General features: G+C 38.0%; 1 protein-coding gene across 1 annotated transcript; it reads left to right on the forward strand.

Moving 5' to 3' along the window:
- Nucleotides 1–584: 584 nt before the first annotated feature.
- Nucleotides 585–17,260, forward strand: LOC137196575 (E3 ubiquitin-protein ligase RNF166). Its single transcript, XM_067609261.1, has 6 exons — nt 585–1,175; nt 6,324–6,480; nt 7,093–7,205; nt 7,631–7,745; nt 8,600–8,707; nt 9,522–17,260. The coding sequence occupies exons 1-6, from the start codon at nt 994–996 to the stop codon at nt 9,585–9,587; spliced, it is 741 nt and encodes a 246-aa protein (XP_067465362.1). The 5' UTR covers nt 585–993; the 3' UTR covers nt 9,588–17,260.
- Nucleotides 17,261–23,510: the final 6,250 nt, after the last annotated feature.

Here is a 23,510-nt window from a genome sequence, read left to right on the forward strand (position 1 = left end):
GGGACTTTGGCACTAAATAGTATGTAATGTTGAAAGATATCTACTTGATTTGACTCTGACACTGAAGCTTCATATTAGCTTCAGATAAACTTTTAAATACATTTTTGCACAGAGGGAGGACTGTGGATTTTGTCCTCCATCACTTCCATTATAAGTGCATTATGAAGGGATCTTCTAATGGTCAGTATGAACAGGAGGAATGATTACAGCAAGAAAAACATGTTTCAGTGTTCATTTAGGCTCTTGACTGATGTTTAAAGGAAGACTTGAAAAATTGTGAACCTGTCCTTTACAGCTAGTGTATCTGCTTTTGCCTTGTAAGAGATAACCCAAATTGCATGTTTGTTCTCACTGGTTTGCCTAATTTTCTTTGTGACACTCTCAGTTTTACATTGTTTACGATGGTAATGAATTGCACTGATGTTAAACATAAATCGTGATAACGCGAGGTTTGTTGCTGACTTTTGGCCCGGTCCGTTTACTACACACCTCTGAACTGGCCTCTGGGATTGCAGTTGTAAAGAAACGTACAGTCCTATAAGTAAATGAACAAGAGGACTTCAACCTCCATAAAGCAGTTCGCGTGGAGGGCTTTTGTTGTAGCCTCTCGTGCTGTTCGCGAGCGTTCACTGAGGTCTGACCAAAAGCGCTAATCTGACAAGCGTGTGGACACAGCATCACACAGACTCCATGGGTTTATAGATCGATGTTTTTTATTCAGGTCATCCTCCAGCATCGCGCTGACACTCACCAACGTGCTCTGCTCCCAATGTTTACTTCTCCGGCATGTCTTCTCCAGCCAGGGAAAAGTAATGCTGTGGTTTATTCAACATCATTTTATGACAAGCATCGTGAACAGATATCATGTTTGCACGATACGTATTTAAACTGCTGTACTGATAATGCACTAGCTGGTAGCAGTTTGAACAGTTGGACAGCTTCCTCTCTCGGGCAGCGAGCTGTTGTCGACAATTGCAGATCCTCTCCGGCTCCATGATGGCGATGTTTCGGAGCTTTGTCTCGGCGAGCACCCAGCTCAGGCAGCAGCAGCAGCCGCCGAACAGCGGCTCAGGCTCGCTAGCAGCTCCGGCGGAGAGCATCGAGAGTCAGTTCTCCTGTCCCATCTGCCTGGAGGTCTACCATAAACCCGTCAGCATCGCCAGCTGTGCTCACACGTAAAGTAGCTACTTCTTGTTTGGATGTATGTTATTGTTTGTGCTCGTACAGTGACGGAACCATGTCGCTTTTAAAATACACAGCTGCTTTGTTTTATGAAAGCAGACAGACATTTAGTGAGGTTTCTATATTGTTAATAACAGTTGGTCTGGGTTAGTTCAATACTACTCTTTAAACATCTGGCAGCAGCTGCAGCAGCCAGTCATACTGTCGGACTCATTAGACTGATGCATAATCATCACTACTGTTCTGACAGGAACAGAGGACTTCTGTATGGGCTTATTTTTAGTGCACAAATGTTCTTGAGATAATTATAATTTGAACCGTAAGGTCTAAAATAAGATTTAGAAATGTGTTTTTAACAAAAGTAATAACTGGTTCACCGAATATTTTTGAGCTCAAAGACAAATGCCTTAAAGGTACAATGAAAAGGAACTATTTTTTTCTCTCATAAAATTATTGGCTCACAAATATGTTTTTACATGACGTCACCTGGTATGTGTAGAACCAATTTATTTTGTCTAAGACATTCTTTTAAAAACCTTATCTTTTGCTGTAACAGTGTTTCTTCAGTAACCCTGATACTACTCATAACAGCCTGCAGGTCAGCAACCGAGGGACTCATAAACAAAACAATGTACAAAATGCAAACTCAGAGGATGCAAGGCAATCTCTTTACCAACTTAAAAAGTAAGTAAAGATGACTCAGTAGGGTGCAAAGAAAACGGCCATGAATGGGGTTCAAGCACAGAAGGGCAGTCTTCCACTGAATATGACCTTCACAAGAATTTGAAAACATGCCACTATCATAAATTGCCACATGGTTTGATAAGTCTGAGGTGGACACCCAGGGACTCGAACCCGGTGACTTACTGACTGCACCACTGGGGAGACGTGGTTTCCACATACCCTCTTATAACTTGAGGCAATGACATCACATGTGCCAGACTGGGGTGTTTTTGTCTGTTTAAACTTCAAATGCTTACAACTGTCAAAATGCTGGTGAGAAAATTCTGAAAAAAAAAATCACACACCATTCTGCTGGTGTCGGGTGTATTGTCAAATACTTTGGTGAAATTTCTTTAAAAATGAGATGAAATAGAAAATGTTGTGCAAACAGTACAAATTAGAGCAAGATACTGAATATCACTGTGGACTCACCATTCCACTGATCTGAATAATATCTAGTATCAAAAAATGTCTGTGTCAACTTTAGTAGCATATGAAGACTTGTGGAGATATAGATTTGATTTTATATATATAATATGTTGATTTTGCATATTTTGAAAAATATAGTGATAGACTTGTGAATTGACCATAGGTTGCAATCAGACAGACTTCAGTGGATGTGCTGAAAACATTTCAGCTCTGAAGGACATACAGGTGATTTATTTTAATTTTTTGAAGTTGGAATGTCCAATGTTTAGAATTTTAGATTTGTTGTAGAGTCTAAGTTAACCCTAGACCGTGCAAACTGAATTTCATATGAATCCATGCAGCCGATTACGAGATATAAACTTTTTACATTTGTGGCAGCCCCTAATGGCAGAATATACAAGGACTGTGCAGCGAAGCTCGAACCTAGGATCCAAACACATGCACCGAGTTTGGTTAATAGCTTAAGCCAATTTTAATTTATGAATGGTTATGTAAAATTGAATTTAAAGACACAGGTTTAAAAATGTATAATTCAAAAATGGTATGGAATATCAAAAATCAGAAAAAGCACTCTTTTTTGGCTTGGTCCAGATATGCTATGTGCCAAATTTTGTGATGATTGCTTATAATTTAAAGGAGGAGTAGCAAAAAAACAGATGTGGACAAAATTCAAAATGGCGGAAAATCTATCTTGGTGCAGATGGGTGTGGCTTATATGAACAGATTCATCTGGATCCACAGAATACAGAAAAAAATGTTTGTGAGACTTACAGTTCTAGCTATAATAACAAACTGTAGTCTACAGTTATAGGCTAAATGTAAAGTTTATTGTTATAGCGCCACCATCTGGCCAATCAGTATCATTTTTTTGTCTGAGTAGTGGGTGAGATTTCCAACCAATCTACCAAGTTTGGGAACTGAAGCTGTTATGGTTTCTGAGACCCGGATACCTCTAGGGCAGAATAATGATAATAATAATAATCCTAACAAATACAAAAGGGTTCCAGCAGCTTTGCTGCTTGGACTTGTGAAAACATGATATTTTCTGAGCAGGAAAGGTCACTCCCTTCACAGCAGTACTACTGAATCAAACTACAGTCTTCCAGACTCTGCCACCAGAGGCAGCACTGAGCATCATACTTCTCAAGACTTTCTTGGTGGGAATAAATTCTGTTTTCTGTTACTTTGCCACATTGTTTTCTACCACCTTAGAAGTTACAAATGAGATTGCCTACCATCCAGGGAGTTTGTATTTTCAGCATTCTTCCTGTAATAATTTATCTGAGCTGCTGAGTAAAATGTCCAATTTCTGGACACAGACATGCAGGACCGCAATATGTATATCGTGTGACAGTCCAGGATCCAGGAAGTACACCAATCAATACAGCTTTATGAATCTATTTAAAGGTCCTCTTTAGACATATTTGAACATATGAAAAACCCTCTGCTTTGAATAATGATTTGTGGCTAATTTGTTTTTTCCACCAAAAAAGTTCAATTACCATGTTCAAATCCTGAAAATGACATCTACTTCTGTTCTTTCATTGAAAAATCCAGAATATATGTATATTCAAATAATTAAACAAATTGAATCGCTGGACACAAGATGTCTCCTACCTCACTGAAAAGTCCATTCTTAGTGTTTGTGCACTGGAGATTCAATTTGCCACGTTACACTTGTGTAAGTTGCATACTGGACCATGACTGGCTCCAAAACATTGACTGTATATTCAAACAGTCTAAGTGAGATTTAAGGTGAGCTCAGAGAAACTTTCCTCCTCCTGCAGATGAATGTGAAAACACACTGTGCACAGACATCATTCTACACATCCAACTGAAGGAACAAGAAGAAAAACACATTTTTGAATGAACTTCAGCCTAAAGTTCAGCTTTAGTTTGAAGAAATGAGTTGATTGGGATGGATTGAAATGGAATAGCAGTCCTTTTTAGTTAGCTTGAACTGAAAATCATGTTATTTCATTGGTAAGATGAACACATAAACACATAAAACACATATGTGAGTCTCATGTAGGTTTGTTTTATATAAGTCTATATTTATTGATTTAATGAAGCATAAATGACTGGAGACAGGGGTAGTTAAATATCATATACCTTCATGCCTTTAATTATTAGTAATTTAATTAATCAACAGAAAATACAGGCAACACCTCTATATTAGCCTTAAATATTTCATTATCAAAAAAACAACAACTCAAAAACAGTCAAAAAAGATGTTGTGTGCTGGGTATGAGAGAGAGAGAGCTGATGCTTCTGACGCCTTTAGTCAAACACAAGAGTTGTTGGGGTGCATGGGTAAAGTTGCCACCTGCAGCTTGACTGCTGATAGCAGCACTACAGGCTTGGTGTCGTGTTATAGTCAACACAAGAGAGAAGCTTCTCACTGATAGGGGACGTCATGTGACACAGAGGCAGCTCCTGTCTGTCTGCAGGTGCACAGGGAGGAAACAAGGCCAGAATTCTGCAGAAATGACAAGTCGTCAGTCATTACCTGATTCAAAATGATCTGAGTCACTTTGCAAATTGGTAGATCGAAGTGTAACTTTTGCTAACAGACCTCAGGCTGAGTGCTGTAAACCAGTCAGCTGCTTTACACAAAGAAAACCAAAACATGTTGAAACCTGCAGGCTATATCTGTATCTGTGTTCGTGAGCTGCACTTTGTATTTCGCCTGTTTTCTAACCAGGTGGATCTTTTACCATTTGCAGTCAAGTAGCATTGTGAAATGTGTAACTGATGGAATAATGACATTATCAGCCTCAGCATCATCAGAGAGGAGATAGCCAGAGAGGTGTAATCTTACTCAGTCTGCAGTTGAAAAGAACAACAAAGAGCAGACCAGACCTCAGGTAGCCTCTGTTCTATTTCCAGTTAAAGGTAAAATGCAGCTATTTTTACTCCTGCTGCTGATGGGGATAGATGAAACTTCTGGAAACACTAATGCTTGTGTGTACTTACACAGGGAAACAGTGCGTCGACAGATTCTGTGTTATGTCTGACTCTCAGTGCCTCCATGTTTTCATCTGTCAGACTTGAAAGTGAAACTAATTTATCTGCCCAGAATAGAACCTTTTCAGTCAGTTTCACTCACAACCCAAGTGTTCCTGACAGAGAGATGTGGTGTGTGATGCACCAGATATTGTGAAACTCAGTGGCTTCATCATTGGATCAGATGTGGATGAGCTGAGCAGCCCTGCTGCAGCGTGATAAAAAGCATCCTAAATATGGTGGAAGTCTAATTTCACAGCTCTGGCTGGACTTTTCTCCATAAAAGCCGTTGCTGAGCCTCATACACACTTTCTTATTTAGTGCCATTGGGCCAGCTGAAGTGATTTATGTAGCTGAAATATTTATAAATGGAGGACATGTAGAACCCAGTATGCACATTTTTGGTTAAACTAGTTCCATTATACCATCCCAAGAAAATGAGTGAAAATGATGATAACTGATCAATTGTAAAACACCCACCAAAATACCTTTTATTGTACATTTGAAGGTTGCAGCTTCTCAAATTTTCATTCGATTGTAAATTGAGTGAATGATTTTTTGATTGTTGGTAAGACTTAAAAAGAAATTTAAAGACATAATTTAGGTTCTGGTAACTTGTGATGGGAATTAGTCTTTATTTTATGATGCCTTATATTTTGATTTTAGAGACAAGGTGAAGTTATACACTTCACCTTGTCTCTAAAATCAAATGTCAGAAATGTCTTGGTAACAGTTCAGTTTTTTCTGTGGAAGAACAGATAATGAAGTGTGTGTGTTTAGATCATCTGGACTGAAGAAAACGGCTGCATTAGAATAGAACAGAATAGAACAGATCTTTGTTGTCCACCAAAACCTGAAGACACACATGTTTCTTCCAAGAAAGAGACAGTGAAGCAGTCAAATGTCTGTGGCTTGGATCTCATCATCTTCTTTACATTTATCTTGGAAGGATGGATGAAGTGATGCTCTCTCTACTGTTCCAGGTTCTGCGGGGAGTGTCTGCAGCCATGTCTTCAGGTGACCTCCCCCCTCTGCCCTCTCTGTCGGGTCCCCTTTGACCCCAAGAAAGTGGAGCGCTCCAGCAGCGTGGAGAAGCAGCTTGCCTCATACAAAGCTCCCTGCAGGGGCTGTAGCAAGAAGGTACACATCCAATGGTTCCATGAACCATGTTAGAACACCATATATGCAAGTCTCCATGATGGATGGATTTGATTATATTGTGTGACAACCATAAGAATGTACTTTTTATTTTTGCAGCTCATACAGGAAAGCATTTGCATTCTTTATGTTTTTATTTTACAGTTATAGTGAAACATTTCTGGTATCCTATGATGCACCAAATAGAAACATTCTACAGAAAATACATTTCACAAAATTGTAACACAACATTTCAGGAACACATACTAACAAAACAAATATGAAAAATAGAACGTGTGTTGTTAGTTTACATAGAAAGAATGTATCATTGGACGTTTACATGAGCACAGTTATCATTTGTAACAGTAAAGACTATAGGTTGGATGAGAAGTAGATTACATTTGAACAGTGCTATTTTATGGTTTGGCATGTGTTCAGCTAATAAATATGATCAGATATGATCAATCATGACAGTAATGTAAAGTGTACAGTATGTATGGACAGGACTCCTCTGACATGGCAGCGTGTACCGCTAATGAGACAGCTCTGCAGATGGTGTTATTCTCCTGTAACTGTAGGTCAGCCTGCTTGATAACTGTGTGTGTTTATTCTCAGGTGGCTCTGGTAAAGATGAGGTCCCACATTGCTTCCTGTTCTAAAGTCCAGGAGCAGATAGCCAACTGTCCCAAGTTTGTCCCTGTGGTACCAACCTCCCAACCTATACCAAGGTACACATCCTCATGTGTTAGGTCTCCTCCTGCTCCCTGTCATTACCCACACTGTGTTCCCATCCACACAAACTCACCATGTAGACTTCTCATTTGTCTGTTTCTTTTATCAGATGCAGTCACTAGTGATTGGATTGTGGCTCTTGATTATTACCAGGCAATGTCTCCTCACTGTCACTTCACTATGTTTCTCAACATCTTTCTGTCTTTCTTTCTTTCTTTTTTCTTTCTTTCTTTTTCTTTCTCTTTTCTTCTCTCTTTAAATTCCCAAACCAACAAGTCAGTGAGAAGGTCAAGACTGACGTTAAAAACATTGAAGCGCTTTGTTCTTTAGATAAAATGCCAAGACAGAATGACTGAATTATCTTACAAGCGTGTGTTGATTCATGTCTTCTGTTTGTGTATGTGTGTCCTCACATATGTAGCAATATTCCAAACCGGTCAACATTTGTGTGTCCGTTCTGTGGAGCCAGAAACCTGGACCAGCAGGAACTGGTGAAGCACTGTATGGACAACCACCGTAATGACCCCAATAAAGTGGTAAGAACCTGTTCTGGAATAAACCACATTGCATTATAACACTTTCCAACTGACACAACCAAACCTCCAGACTATAACAACTTGTGCAGCATTCATTCAGACTGCAAACCAACACTGGGTGGAGCTAGTATCAATATTAGGACTTGTGATGGGAATTTCTTTTAAATGTATTGACATTAAACAGCGGTTTTGTAGCCGACTTCCCAGATCATCTAATAATAGTGTGAGAGAATAATTGAGGGAAATAAAGTTGTTATCATTAATATTTGTTAGTGGTTATGTTTATGTAGGAAGCAGGAAGACAGCAAGATAAACAATCAGCATATAGTCACCACTTTGGAGACAAGCCTCTTGGCTTTTCCAGTCTGTCTTTGTGCCTCTGCAGTCAGCACAGTCACACAACACTAAATCACAAAGAACATCATGATGACTCATGATTGACTTAGTTCTTGTGAGTGTTTGGTTGAAAGGGGCTGTTCCAATCTATTTAACTCTACCAACTATTTTGATTATTTTGATATTTTGAGACATTTTTTCAAGTCCAAATTCTCTGAGTCCAGCAGCTTAAATGTGAATATTTTCTGGTTTCTTTAGTCCTCCATGACAGTAAACTGAATATCTTTTGAAAATGACAGAAGACATAATCTTTGGGAAACAGTGATTGATATGTTTCACCATTTTCTGACATTTTGTAGACCACACAACTAATCCATTAATCCAACTAAATGAAAAAATAATCAACAGATTATTTTATGATAATGAAAATAATTGTTAATTGCAGCCATAGCTAAAACTGTGCTGTTTGAGTTCTAACAGTGACTCTCTGTGACTGTGCTGTATGCTTGTGTCTTCAGGTGTGTCCTGTGTGTTCAGCTATGCCGTGGGGAGACCCCAGCTATAAGAGCTCCAACTTCCTCCAGCATCTCCTCCACAGACACAAGTTCTCTTATGACACCTTTGTTGTAAGTCCAACACTGTTATTGTTTTTGTCTTTTTAAATATATTTTGTAAGATCTACTGCAAAAAAATCAAATCATCATTTTAACCTGCTAAACATGAAGCATGAAGCAAATTCTTCACTTTGAAGTTCATCCCACCAAAACAACAAAACAAAAGAAAAACACATTCTCTCACTTTCCTCTACTTGTATCTCAATGCAGATAGTTTTGATCCTATGTGTCCAGGTTTTGAGATTTCTGCCTCCAACCCCAATACAACAGAGGTGAACGGAATTAAACTTGTGGTACTCACAGCATTCCAAATGAACATTTTTAAATGTTCACCAGCAACATCTCTTTCCAAAAACAGTGTCCACAGAACACACTGTGAAGTTTTCACTGGGACCTCTGTAGAAAGTAGTTCCAATGAAAGCTGTCCACAGCATATCATAACTTATATCTGTTACCAATCTTCTATTGGAAAAAACCCCCTGATATTTATAATAATAATAATAATAATAATAATAATAATAATAATGATGATAATAATAATAATAATAATAATGTACTTTTTTGTCACGCCTCCTTTTTGGTTAAAGCTCCTCTCTGTGATGTCTAATAGTTTACTGTTGTTTTCAGACACAACAATGATCTGAGAGGAACTTTGGGACTTTTGGCTATAATGAAATCAAGGAGTTTGTCCTCAAGGTTTGAATCTGACCAATGCAAACAGATCAGACTCCTTAATTAATGGATGGTCTACAAGTTATTGATTCGGTCAGAGTTGCGTTATGTATGGTCCACATTGACTAGCAGCAGTCTTTCTGTGTGTTTTCAGGACTACAGCATTGATGAAGAGGCAGCACTGCAGGCAGCTCTGGCACTGTCACTGGCTGAAAACTGACACATCACCACCACCCTGTCACCGTTAGCACCCACTCCACCTTATCCCTCTGCACTGCTGCTGCTCCTCCATGGCTCAGAAGGTATCATCCACCCAGCGAACACACCTGATCCCGCCAGGTTCACAGAGTTTCTTCAGAGATCCACATCACAGAGAAGTGCAGCTGACTTTGGATTTGGTGATGCCCTCACGCCAGGGAGTTTCTCCTGGTGTAGCAGTGCAGCCAGTCATTTATCTTTTCACTGATCCGTTTGGATTTGATGTTTTGAAGACAAAACATTCTGTGGGTTTGGAATAGATCCAAGACAAGCTACTTAAAGTTGGACACCACCCATGGCTTGGAAACAGTCCATCCACTCACAGCGTCAGTGCACCTGACGGCAGCCATCTGGACTACCAGTCACAGCATGAAGGGCTAACTCCATGGAAAAATGTCTCGTCTGTGAGTTTGAAACATCCTGAAGCATGCTGACTCTAAAACCCTCATCACTGATCCAGGTCTTCACAGGATCACTAGTCGCTGACTGCTGGTACTCACTGTGAGTAACTAGGTTGATGCTCAATCTGTTAAAAGGTGAGCAGGAGTTAATATACAGTAGTTAAAATAACTTTAAAGTCCAAAACACAATGAATCAATAACATCACTTCACTATCAACTCCACAAATGAATGCACCTGTTGTAGAGCTGATATGATATTTTGTACTTACCAGACAAAACAAAATCACATCAGTAATAAAAGCAGCAGCAGCAGCTCGTTGGCCTTTTACACACAGGAAGAGTTCATTCTGTTGCTCCGGCTGTCAGGTGACCTGTTGACTGAGCATTGCATGGTAACACCTGCAATAGTACTGTCCATGTCAACATCTTCTAATGGTCATGCTCATTAGGTTAGAGGTGAGGATGCCCTGCACCCTGTACACGTACCAGCACATCATGCATGGGGAGGCTAAAACTCCCTGGATTTTAATAGAACAAAATAAGGCTGTATGCTCATTTCATTCTCTGGCCTTATAGTTTCACTTCAGTAACCTGATGGAAAAGGCAGAACACACTGTCACACCTGATGTGGGTGTGTTATGAATATTCTGCCTGCACTGTTCATATTTGACAGGCAGACAAATCTCTTCTCCATTATCTGGAGAGACTCTGTGTTGAGTAGCTACAACAGAATGTATGTCACTGTTGTATGATGTATTAAAAGATAAATGTGGATAGTTATGAGGTACAGATACGATAATGACAGAGAAATATCACAGTATTTTGGAGACTCTACTTAAAACAGTGTTAATGTAAAGTAAGTTCCTGAACCCTACCATGTCTCTTCAGAGTATGATTAGGAATACAGTATATTGCAATTCAAATTCCTTTTATTACATTTTTTGATTTCATATTGGTAGTCTGTGTGCAAACAAAAATGGAATTCGTTAAATAAGCCACTTAAGAAATGAAATACAGATTTGGGAGATGAAGGACTGAAATGTTTCTCCACAGATTTCTGTCAGCAACTGGAGGTGAGAGTGAAGCTGATGGATCTCAGTGGTGGACTGATGTCTGACAGATAAACTAATGTGAAACTGTGATGAGGTTCATGATGTTAGGAGCTGAGATGAATGTTAGAGGGAAAATCCACACAGCTTAATTTGATTTACCTCCACCTTCCAGTTAACTGCCAGCTTTGCACACATTGCTGTATCACACTGCTGTGAAACTGAAGGCCTTTGTGTCTCCCACTCTGTCTCTCAACAGTCTTTCTCCAACATAACCTGTATTTTATTTTTGCTAATGCATAGAAAATAATCTGAAGACCAAATCATTTTCAGAAAGCATCAGCATAATATTTCCATAAACATTGAGGGCAGACTTAAGCCTTCTGCATACATGTGACAGTAAATTTAATCTTCTCCCCATATACATGATGTCTATGTGGACTGTCCATACCAGCAAACATTTAAACACATCAGTCTATGCAGACACCCAGTGACATAGAAACTGAACCACGTCTTTGTCCATGTAGAACTACGTCTGGCCCTTTAGCCTCTTCTAGCTTCTTTCTAAAACGGTCTAAAATCTCCCCACATACACACAAACTCCTCATTGTCATCTCAGTGCTTTGCCCTAAGGCTTATTCACAAGATAAAGAAATAAAAGAAGTGTAGAGTAAGAGTGTTGTGAAACTTCACCTTGGCACAGGGATGGTGGTGTGACTGGTCAGGCACTGAGAAATTATGGTCAGACTTAATGTCAAATGCGCATGGCAGGTTGTCAGACTGGGCGATGTAAAAGCTACTCCAGAGGGCGCAGCATTGCTATAATAATCAGGTTTTCCGTTGTGGATTTCTAATAATCCACTATCTTAACTGAACTTACTGTTCACTGCAATATTTGTCAGTGGACTGCAGCAGCTGGCGTCAGGAGCTGAAAATATAAAACAGTCCTTTAACCAGATCCCAGACTGACTGAATGCATTGGTAAAGTGACCCCAAGCCAAATATGGAAGTGTTAACGTTAACAGAGCTGTCAGAGACAGCCATCCAAACCTGTGTGACAAACTGATCAGTAGTCTGTCCTGTTTATTGTGATGTTGAATTAGTCGCAAACGTTAAGATGATAAATTGGTATATTGGTCATAGTCATGACACGGCAACACCAAAAGGAAGCTTCACAGGCCGACATCTGATTCAAATCCTGGAAGCTCAGCCGTGGCTCATAAATTACTGTCCAAAGACAATAGAGGGACCTCAAGAGATGGCAGGTAAATAAAAACAGACTTGAGAGCTTCATGTGCAGTTTAAATGGATCAAACTGCACCAATGAAGGAAGCAGGGATCATTTGTCATCAGCTCAGAATGCCAGTATTACCATCTTGAACTCCATAGTATATAAACGTTTACAGTAAAAGACATTAGCACTACATTCACCACCCCCCCCCCCCCCCCCCTTGAAGCAAAGTCAAACAGTTCCTATTTTTTATTCTTGTGAGTACCTGCACTTGTCAGCATTTTTTTTCTACCAGATTGATCTGTAGATATTGTTGGAAAAACATCAGAAGGGATGGAAATGCTGAACCCCCATTTTACTGTTATCTGCTTCTTCAACACTTGCTACAAGGAATATTTTTATGATGTATCTGCCAAGATAGATGAGTAAAAAGATATATTTTTGGAAAATGTTTCCGTTTCAAACCACAGGACTAATATCAGACATGGGTCGAATATGTGTCTGCAACTTTACGGGGACAATGAAGTTGATTTACAAACTTGAATTGCTGTTGAATTGCACACACACACACACACACACACACACACACACACACACACACACACACACACACACACACACACACACACACACACACCAGAAACACATACAGGACTGGAGAGAATGGGTCTGGTTTAACACAGATGTTTTCTATGGTTTGACCAGTAGATGGCAGTCCTTCTCCAGATGTGCAGAGCCACAATGAAACAAACACTCATAGAATATCATATACACATCAAATCATGATTGTTATGAAGGCAGGTTGTGGAGAAAAGAGAAAAGGTAACTTTGGTAATGTTTCCACGGAAGGATACATTCATCATTTGCACTTTAATTCATTCTGTTTTTTAAATAATAGTTGGAATTCTTTTTGTATAATCTTAACTCTTTGAAGATTTTGCAATTAAATTCCACAGCAGAATGAGTGTTTTGTTTAAAAAAGTTGACAAAGATCTTGTAAATTGTAAAAGGTGTCAGGGGTTATAAGTTATATGATATAAAGTGTACCATTAGTTTTGTTTGTGTGACAAAAATTTCAAATATTTGTTGACTGAATACTTAATTTTAAATGGGCAGCATGTGCCATTTCTTTTCTTCCAATAATGTTTTTGTGGTAAAAAAAAAAAAAAAGAAAAAAGAAAAAAAAAGTGGATTGACTGGGAATGCTGATTATGCAACACCAGAGCTGACATGCATCCACAGTAAAAACATGTCAGAATGCAGGAGTTGTATGGAGGATGAATAAGGCCATGTGAAGAATACATTTAAAAATAAAAATAGGTATCCCACTTTAATGTCACTATGTTTCTACTTGGCATTCATGTCAGCTGAAATTTAAGACAGCTGTATGATTGCAGAGTTGGCCACGTGAGGCTATTTACAATATAGCACAACATTCTTAAAATTGGATTTAATTATCTTGAAAGACAGACTTTGGCTGGCATGAGGGGTCCACGTTTGTTTGTTTTTTTGGCATTTATATATTGGATATATATAGCTCTATAAAAAAAAAGAGTTTTTAAAAAAAGATGAGTTTCCCTGTCGTAATTCTGACTTGGATGTTGACATAGCTACATTTGAAACTGGTTATGGTTACTCCAATGTGACATGAACACAGTATCTTAGAATTCTGTCTGAATTCAAAGATTTAAGTATAATAAAAGGAGTGTTCGGACTTTACACAAAGATAAGTTGTGCTTGGGATTAGAACAAATTTGACCACTACTGTTATACAGAGGTTTATTCACCCCAAACAGCTAATAACAGACTGTGCAAAAGTTAGCTGTAGCTACCTAGCAAAGTATGCACCACACACGTGCCTGTGCTGTGTTTGTGTGACAATTTAGCCTCTGTCTGATCTCAAAACTCATCAGTATCCAGTTCTTTCTGTTAATTTCCCACCAGACATACTGTATCTATACGGTATTTTTTTAGTCTCTGTACATTCATGAATTATAGCTATTAAACCTTGGGATAAGTGCAGTTTTCTTTTTCATGTTAAGACATTTTCAAAACGCATAGACATGCTTCTTCATCTTAATTTGCATCTCCCAGGGCAAAGCCATGTATTCTCACATATTTGCATTGACTTAAAAAAACACCTGTATTTGCTTCAACTTCAGTCTGAACACATCTTTAGATACTGAAAAATTCTTACGAAAAAGTCGCAATTCTGTCTTTAATCCCAGGTTTCAATGTTTTTTTTGAAAATTTTAAAAAAAAAACCAACCTGATAATTAATATTTTTAGCACATTAACAATTAAAAAATAGGTCTCTAAAAAAGGTTCTTTTCAGCATTCATATGTTGCTCAAAATATAAATGGTAAACTGTTTTTATGTTTGATTAGGTTTCAACCCCCTTGCCTCATACAAACAATTGTTTCTTCAGTTCGGTGTCATAATTTTTATATTCATGTTAAAATAGCAATCTTTTACAAGTGTTTAAAACTTGTAAAGTCGCAGCACTCTTTTTACCTCTGTAGCAGAATTCTTGGATTCTTATTTTGTTCAAATTTGTGTACCCCATGTTTATCTGCTTCTCTCTAACTCTTGGTTGAACACATTTCCCCATGAAATGTAAATAATCTGTTTTTGTGCTGTTGCTTTTAATATTTTGTGAAACTGTCACTGCTTGTCACTAGTCATCATTAAAGGCAGTCAAATTACAGTAGCTCAACAGTCACATATACAGTGAACAAAAGGAGAAAAGCAAAGTGTGTTAAACTGTAGCAAACTGTAGAGCTTTGTACTAGATCACTTTTAACTACATTTGATGCAAACATGGAGGAGCAGGAAAACTGTCTGGCTTGCAAGGATTAAAGGAGAGGTTAAGGACACGTGAACCTGAAAATGCTATGCCATGTAGCATTTTCAGGTTCAGTTGAAGCTAACATGAGGCTTGAGCAGTCTGAGTTAGTCAAATCAGCTGGGTATCTTAATCCTAGCCATTCGCTTGTACGTTTATTGTCTGTGTGTATCCCTCTGCTGGGGCTCTGTGAAATATGAAGAGGGCATTAAAAAAAGGACTAGTTAGTCCTTTAAAAGGACTAACTTTGGAAAAGCTTGATTTGGCTAAATCAGACTGACAAACTTGTTATTAGCTTTAAAATGTGTTTTTGCACACACAAGGTCTGTGGATATTGTCCCCCACTTCATATAGTGGGGTTGTGCTATGAAGGGCATATGGAAAGGAGGAACTATTCCAGTGACGGGTAACACTTTCAAGTCTATCCTTAAATATAGTGACGTGCAAGCTGTTAGCTGGCTAGCTAACTAATTAAAATTAGCCTGCTAATTACACATTATCACAACCACTGTTGCCCCATAACCAAACACCTCCAACTTCACTAAGTGTAGCCTGCTTGAACTGAGACAACAACTGGCTAACAGAGTGTCAAGGATTGACTTGGCCAAGTTGGACTGAATTTTACCTGATCAAACCTGATGTCATATCTTGCCCTACCAGCTGCTTTAAAGGGGCACTCCACAGATTTTACATATTCAGGTCAATGTACTCATCACAATGAGTCAAGTCTGAGAAAATAACCCTGATGATGTCATATGATGTCATCAAGATTATCTTAGTTTAGGTTTAGGGGCTAAAAAATTATAACAGCCTGTACTACAAACTGCTACAAAAAGCTATGGGTGTCTACCAGGCTGGCAAGGTCTTCTGAATGCTGTCGAAATGTAGGGTTTTTTTAATACTGTCTCTATTATACAAGTTCCCCAACTGTAAGGACATGCAATGCTAAATCACTGCAATGCCCCTGTATAAATTACTTTGAATTGGCCAGAAAGACAAACACACCACAACACTACTGAAAACCAGCCAGATGTCATGGGAAGTTGAAAGTTTTACTTTTTCATCAATGAAGTACAAAAGGGAAACAGAAAGAAAGTAAGAGGGAAACCATGACAAGAACCCCAAACACTGGACTAAAGCAAACTGTGTGCAATAGATGTAAAGATTTATAGTACTGTTACAAAAGAAACACACAAGAGTATAAACTAGATTAAAGTCTATTCAGGCAAAATTGATCCATCTCCTCAATCTGAAGTCAATTTCACTGAGGTAGTATTTGTGAAGACAGTTTGAAGACAAATGTGGTTAACACCTTATTTTAACCTACATATATACTATATTTAGCTTCTCTAAACACTATATAAACAATTAATACACATTATAGTGTAGTTGTGTGTGTGTGTATCCATCCATTCATTCAGCCATTCTTCTGTTTTTTCGAAAAACAAAGTACTTCACTGATTTGTCCTCCTGCTACTATGAATTAATTTCCAAGAATGTGCTGTTGGACATGATTATTTATACAACAAAATCAGTGTGTATTTTCTGCTGATCATAATTGTGTACTGTACATTTAGATCCGGGGTCTTTTCTGAGAAGCAGGATTACTGAGTTATCTGGATAACTTTGTTGAGTAAAACCTGGAACCTCAGAAAACTAGAACATGGACTGAGTGTAAAAAGGCCTCTGTGGATGATGCAGCCAAGTTATCCAGATAACGCAGTATAAATTTGAATCATGCACTGATAAATACTTGTAGTATTTGTTAACATAGTTGATTACCATTCATAAACCACTTATTAATTGTTTATATAGTGTTTATAAATGCTAAATAGGGGAGTTAAAATAAAATGTTACCCAAATGGGCAAAGTGAACAGATGTAAATCCAGAGTCTGGTCAGTGTGATTAATATGCATTCTCTCTACACATAGTAATAATATCAATAAAAAGTGCTTGCAGTGACACTGGTGCTGGAGATGATGATGATGATGATGTCTGGGTTTTCCAGCTGTTGCACTGTTTGGGTTTTATCAAATCACTATAAAACTTAGGATGTTTTGTAGCATTTTTTTTTCTTTTCCTCTGAAATAAAATGAAAAACACTGAATGTAATGTAGTTGTGTTTTCATTATGAGACCAGGAGGCAGAGCTGCAGAGCTGCAGTCCTACATGCTTATCTGCTCTTCCATTAGAGCAGTTACCCGCCCAAAACCACATAGAAACTGTGTCTGTCCCCCAACCACTTAAATCAATTAAATCCAAAGTAAACAGAAGAGGATTCATTCATAAAAATCTAATAAAAATTAAAAACACTACTGCAATAGTACAACAAAATAAGACAATTAAATGTGGACTCTTGAACATTAGATGTCTGTCATCTAAAGTTGTATTAGTAAACGATTTAATCTCAGATCATCATATTGATTTATATTATCTAACTGAAACCTGGCTGTGTCATGAAGAATATGTCAGCCTAAATGAATCCACTCCCCCCAGTCATATTAATACTCACATTCCTCGAGACACTGGCCGAGGAGGTGGAGTTACAGCCATTTTCAACTCAAGCCTAATCATCAACCCTAGACCTAAATTTAATTATAACTCATTCGAAAGCCTTGTTCTTAGTCTCTCTCAGCCAACCTGGAAAACTTTACAGCCAGTTCTATTTGTTATAGTGTATCGTCCTCCTGGTCCATATTCTGAATTCCTATCTGAAGTCTCAGAGTTTTTATCAAACTTAATCCTTAGTACAGATAAAATAATTATAGTAGGTTTTTAACATTTATGTTGACGTCTATAATGATAGTCTCAGCACTGTGTTTATCTCATTATTAGATTTAAATGGCTTCTCTCAGTGTGTAAATAATCCCACTCACTGTCTTAACCACATCCTAGACCTTGTTCTGATTTATGGGATTGAAATTGGACGTTTAATAGTTTTTCCACAGAATCCTATTTTATCAGACCATTGCTTGATAACTTTTGAATTCCTATTACTGGATTGCACGCCATTAGACAAAAATGTCTTCACTAGATGTCTCTCTGATAGTGCTGTAGCTAAATTTAAGGAAGCAATTCCATCAGTACTGAATTCAATGTCATGTCTCAATACTACAGAGGACTCTTATGCTAATTTTAGTCCCTCCCAAATTGATAATCTTGTTGATAGTGCCACAGGCTCATTGTGAATAACACTCAACTCCATCACCCCTTTAAAAAGGAAGATAATAAAACATAAGAGGTTAGCGCCATGGTATAACTCCCAAACCTGTAAATTAAAGTAAACGTCGCAAAAATTTGAAAGGATTTAGCGTTCCACCAAAGTGGAAGAATCTCGCTTAGTCTGGCAAGATAGTCTTAAAACATATAGGAAGGCCCTCTGTAATGCCAGAGCCACCTATTACTCAGCATTAATAGAAGAGAATAAAAACAGCCCTAGATTCTTTTTCAGCACCTTGGCCAGGCTGACAAAGAGTCATAACTCTACTGATCCATGTATTCCAATAGGTCTCAGTAGTAACGACTTTATGAGCTTCTTTAATGATAAAATTCTAACTATTAGAGACAAAATTCATGACCTCCTGCCCTTAACAGGCACTGATTTATCCCCAAACACAGGAAACTTTAGAAACAGCTGTAAAATCTGACATATATTTGGGCTGTTTTTCTCCAGTTGACTTTTCTGAACTAACTTCAATGATTTGTTCAGCTAAACCATCAACCTATCTCTTAGACCCCATCTCAACTAGGCTGCTTAAGGAAGCCTTACCCTTAGTGAGCACTTCTTTACTAGATATGATCAATCTGTCTTTAGTAACAGGCTATGTACCACAGTCCTCTAAAGTAGCTGTAATTAAACCTCTTCTTAAGAAGCCTACTCTTGATTCAAGTGTTTTAGCTAATTATAGACCTATATCTAATCTTCCATTTCTCTCTAAGATCCTTGAGAAAGCAGTCTCTAATCAGTTATGTGACTTTCTACATAACAATAGTTTATTTGAGGATTTTCAGACAGGATTTAGTGCACATCATAGCACAGAGACAGAACTGGTGAAAGTCACAAACGACCTCCTTACTGCATTGGACAAAGGATTTCTCTCTATACTTGTCCTGTTAGATCTTAGAGCTTCATTCGACACAATTGACCATCACATCCTATTACAGAGACTGGAACATTTAATTGGCATTAAAGGAACTGCATCAAACTGGTTTAAGTCCTATTTATCAGACAGATTTCAGTTTGTACACGTTAATGCTGAATCCTCCATGAAGGCAAAAGTTAGACACAGAGTTCCACAAGGTTCTGTGTCTGGACCAATACTATTCACCTTGTATATGCTTCCTTTAGGTAATATTATTAGGAAACATTCCATAAATTGTCATTGTTATGCAGATGATACCCAATTATATTTATCAATGAAGCCTGATGAAACCATTCAGTTCAACAAACTCCAAGCATGCCTTGTGGACATAAAGACCTGGATGACCTGCAATTTTCTACTACTAAACTCAGATAAAACTGAAGTTATTGTGCTTGGCCCTAAACACCTTAGAAACACATTATCTAATGATATAGCTACTCTGGATGGCATTACCCTGGCCTCCAGCACCACCGTAAGGAATCTGGGAGTTATCTTTGATCAGGATCTGTCCTTTAACTGCCACATAAATCAAATTCCATGGACTGCCTTTTTTCACTTACATAATATTGCAATAATCAGGCACATCCTGTTCCAAAGATGCAGAAAAACCAGTCCACGCGTTTGTTACTTCTAGGCTGGATTATTGCAATTCCTTATTATCAGGCTGCCCTAACAAGTCTATAAAGACTCTCCAGCTGGTCCAGAATGCAGCTGCACGTGTACTAACAAAAACTAGAAAAAGAGATAATATTTCTTCCATTTTAGCTTCGCTACGTTGGCTTCCTGTAAAATCTAGAATAGAATTTGAAATCCTTCTCCTAATTTACAAAGCCCTTAAAGGTCAGGCACCATCATATCTTGAAGAGATTCTTTCTTTTTCTCAACCCAACCGGTCAAGGCAGATGGCTGCTCACCAAGAGCTGGGTCCTGCTTGAGGTTTCTACCCGTTAAAGGGGAGTTTTTCCGTACCGCTGTCGCCAAGTGCTTGCTCATAGGGGAATTGTTGGGTCTCTGTAAATTAAAGAGTATGGTGTAGACCTTCTCTATGTGAAAAGTGCCCTGAGATGACTTTTGTTGTGATTTGGCACTATATAAATAAAAATTGATTGATTGATTGATTGATTGATTGATTGATTGATCGATTGATTATGCAGTCTCAAAAATCTGTAGCAACATGCTTCACTGCAGAGATATCACTATCCTTAAAATGGAAGTAGATACATGAACTCTTTATCATACTGTAGTTTAAGGCTGATGAATAGAATTTGTGGATTATTCAAGGAAACCAGGTAGCCAACCACATGAAACTCCATTGGAGGCAGAAATCTCAGAGACAGATATGTCACCTGGACAAAATAAAACCAAAACTATAGTATCTGTATGGGGAGATGCCATTAGAGGGAAGTGAGATGAGAATGTTTTTGTAATTTGGGTGAAACAGCCCTTTAACGCAATAGCGGGGTTACAATATGTACACAGAGATGACTGCACACACACATACACACGCTTCCGTCGTGGTGGAAAAAGAGGCGGGGGTGTAATGGCTCGGTTTGGCATAGTTGGAAATGTTAGCATGCAGCACCTGTTGCAACCTCACTGAGCTGCTTTTCCACAGCAGTGCACAGATATAGCCAGCTCCATTTCTCCTGCCTGTCTCTACACCACCACAGCAGACCCCCACCACCACCTCTCTGGAAAAAAAAAACACTCCATTCTTTTCTAAATTCTCCTACATAAACATGAACTCAGAGACTCGGGATGGCATTGCAGAGTATTTACTTGATTTTACATTTTGAGTTCCATCACGTGTTGTTTTACCAGTGTTTTTTTTTTTTTTTTTTTTTTTTAACTTTAAATGGCTTTTCACCCACATCTTATTATTTATTTTTATATACTATCTTTTTGTTTTAACTGTGTTTACTTATGTCTGATGTGTTATATTATATAATATTTACATTGTTTTTGTGGCTGCAACTTCCCTGGTAGCTCATGCTCTGTAAAGCACATTGTGTTTCCACCTTGAATGAAATGTGTTATGTAAATAAAGTTTTGCTTTTTCCAATAAGTTGTCTTAGGCAAATTATATATCTATATTTTTATATTTCTATTTAAATTAAGTACACCCATATTTTCTAACTCCAAACAGACTGGCATAAATAAGGTAGAAACTAACTAGAGCATGCTAGTTTGGATTGAAAGTTTAGAAATGTTTTCTCAAGACTGCAATACTGGGAGTATATCTAATGATTACAGACATTCATGTTAACTTTTTTTGTTTGTTTGTTTGTTTATTTTTTTGTTACGGCAAATGAATATATAATTGCACCTTGGCTTAGTGAGGATGCACCTTCCACAGGAGAAGAGACAAGCAGATTAAAGGAAGTTCATCGGTTTCATGATTGTGGTGGCTGCTTGGTTTGCCACCTATCATGTTGTGCTTATGAGGTTATTTAAACACTGTCTGATAAAAAATGTTCATATGCAACACATTCCCAACAGCAAATACAATTTGAAACATGGCCACCCACATTAACATAACAAAAGTTTTTTTTATAAAAATATCTGAAAAGTTCCAAATGTTCATACTGAATGTTTTTGCACTGATATTGTGTTTCATTTGTTATATCCAACAATATCTGTTTATTTTCTTTCTTTTTTTTTGCTTATGTTTATAGGCAACACAAGGTTCTTGGTTGAATATTGAAAAAGTCAACAGTGACATGAAACAGGACTAAACCTAACCTTACTACAACCTCTGTGTCTTGTACAAAAACGTAGCACTTGAATAAGCAACAAGAACATTTTCTTTAAAGTGCATCAGGCAAAGCTCTTCAGCAATATATAAACACAATTTTAAGGAGGTGGGGTTGCACTGTTTTGTGAATTTACATCTAGTTTTCTCCTCATCCCAACCTTTTAACTAGTTTAAAAGGAGCACTTCAACAGCCGGATAATATTTATAAAGAAAATAAACCTGATGATGTCATCAGGGTCAGACTACATATAACAGAGAGCCTAGGCTTTCTCAAATCCCATGCCAAGGGGGCATCAGGTTTGAGAAATGTTTACCAGCAAGGGAGGGTATAATAAAAACATGCTTTTGGTTGCATCATGGGAAATGTAGGAGCCAGTGTTTTTGGAGCTTGGCCCATAATAGGGACCAAAATTCAGAATATCTCTGCCTCCGCTACTTCCATTGTCTCTTGTGAGTCATCTGAATTTATGGAGGTGCAATAAGATATTGCTGGAGTACATTTTTAATGAATATGTCTAATAATATTCTATATTTTTCCTATTGTCATCAAATCTCATGTGCAGACCCAAACCCAGCTGTAGATCAAAAATACGTCATTGAGCCACACTTTTGCCATGAACACACACACTAATTCATTTTGATTCAAACACATAGAGAAAACAGAGCTCACTAGAGCACAAAATGTGTATTAGCTAAAATGTTTCTTCTTTTGTTTTATAAAGACTTGACATGAGAGCACAACAAATCCCAAGTTTTGACTGAGTAAAATCCAAGTAGGCTACATTTAAAAGTAAATATAAATATAAGTAAATAAATGCCAGGCAGGCCTTGCACACCTTAAATATTTAAATTTCTGTCCCTATGCATTAAAAGGAAATGTTCAAATGTCATTTTAACAGTCAGCATTAATGTCACTCATAAAGCCTTAAACACAACCTTAAATGTTCTCTCTGCTTCCCCTCATCTGACTTCACCATAGCATCTGACCTTCTCCATCCTTCAACCCTAATTAGCACACACACACTCACATACACACACAGACATTCGTACACACCCTATTCCACATTTTGGCAGATGTCTTGTAACAAGTGTAACACAGTGTCATTTGCAGGGTATCAGGGCCTGTGGTGAGGGTCTTTATGGAAACACTCACACATTCACTGTGGAAAATACCAACATAATCTGATTGCCATTGTTTCTATTGCCTCCCCTCATCCAACACACACACACACACACACATACACACACGTTTTTTACTGTATCCGTTATCCTAATATTGTAGCCTAATAATAGGCTGTATGTCTTGATAGCAGCTAAATCCGGCGGTGCTGTCTTGTATTACTGACACACTGTGAGATGGAGAGCTGCCCTCATGCCTAATATAACAGCTTTTCATGTATTTATAGGACTGCAGGGGTTCAGAATAGCATCTGTGTGTATTGAAAATGAACCTGGCTGAC

Source organism: Thunnus thynnus, chromosome 14 (genome assembly GCF_963924715.1).
Source record: "Thunnus thynnus chromosome 14, fThuThy2.1, whole genome shotgun sequence".
Lineage (NCBI taxonomy): Eukaryota > Metazoa > Chordata > Actinopteri > Scombriformes > Scombridae > Thunnus > Thunnus thynnus.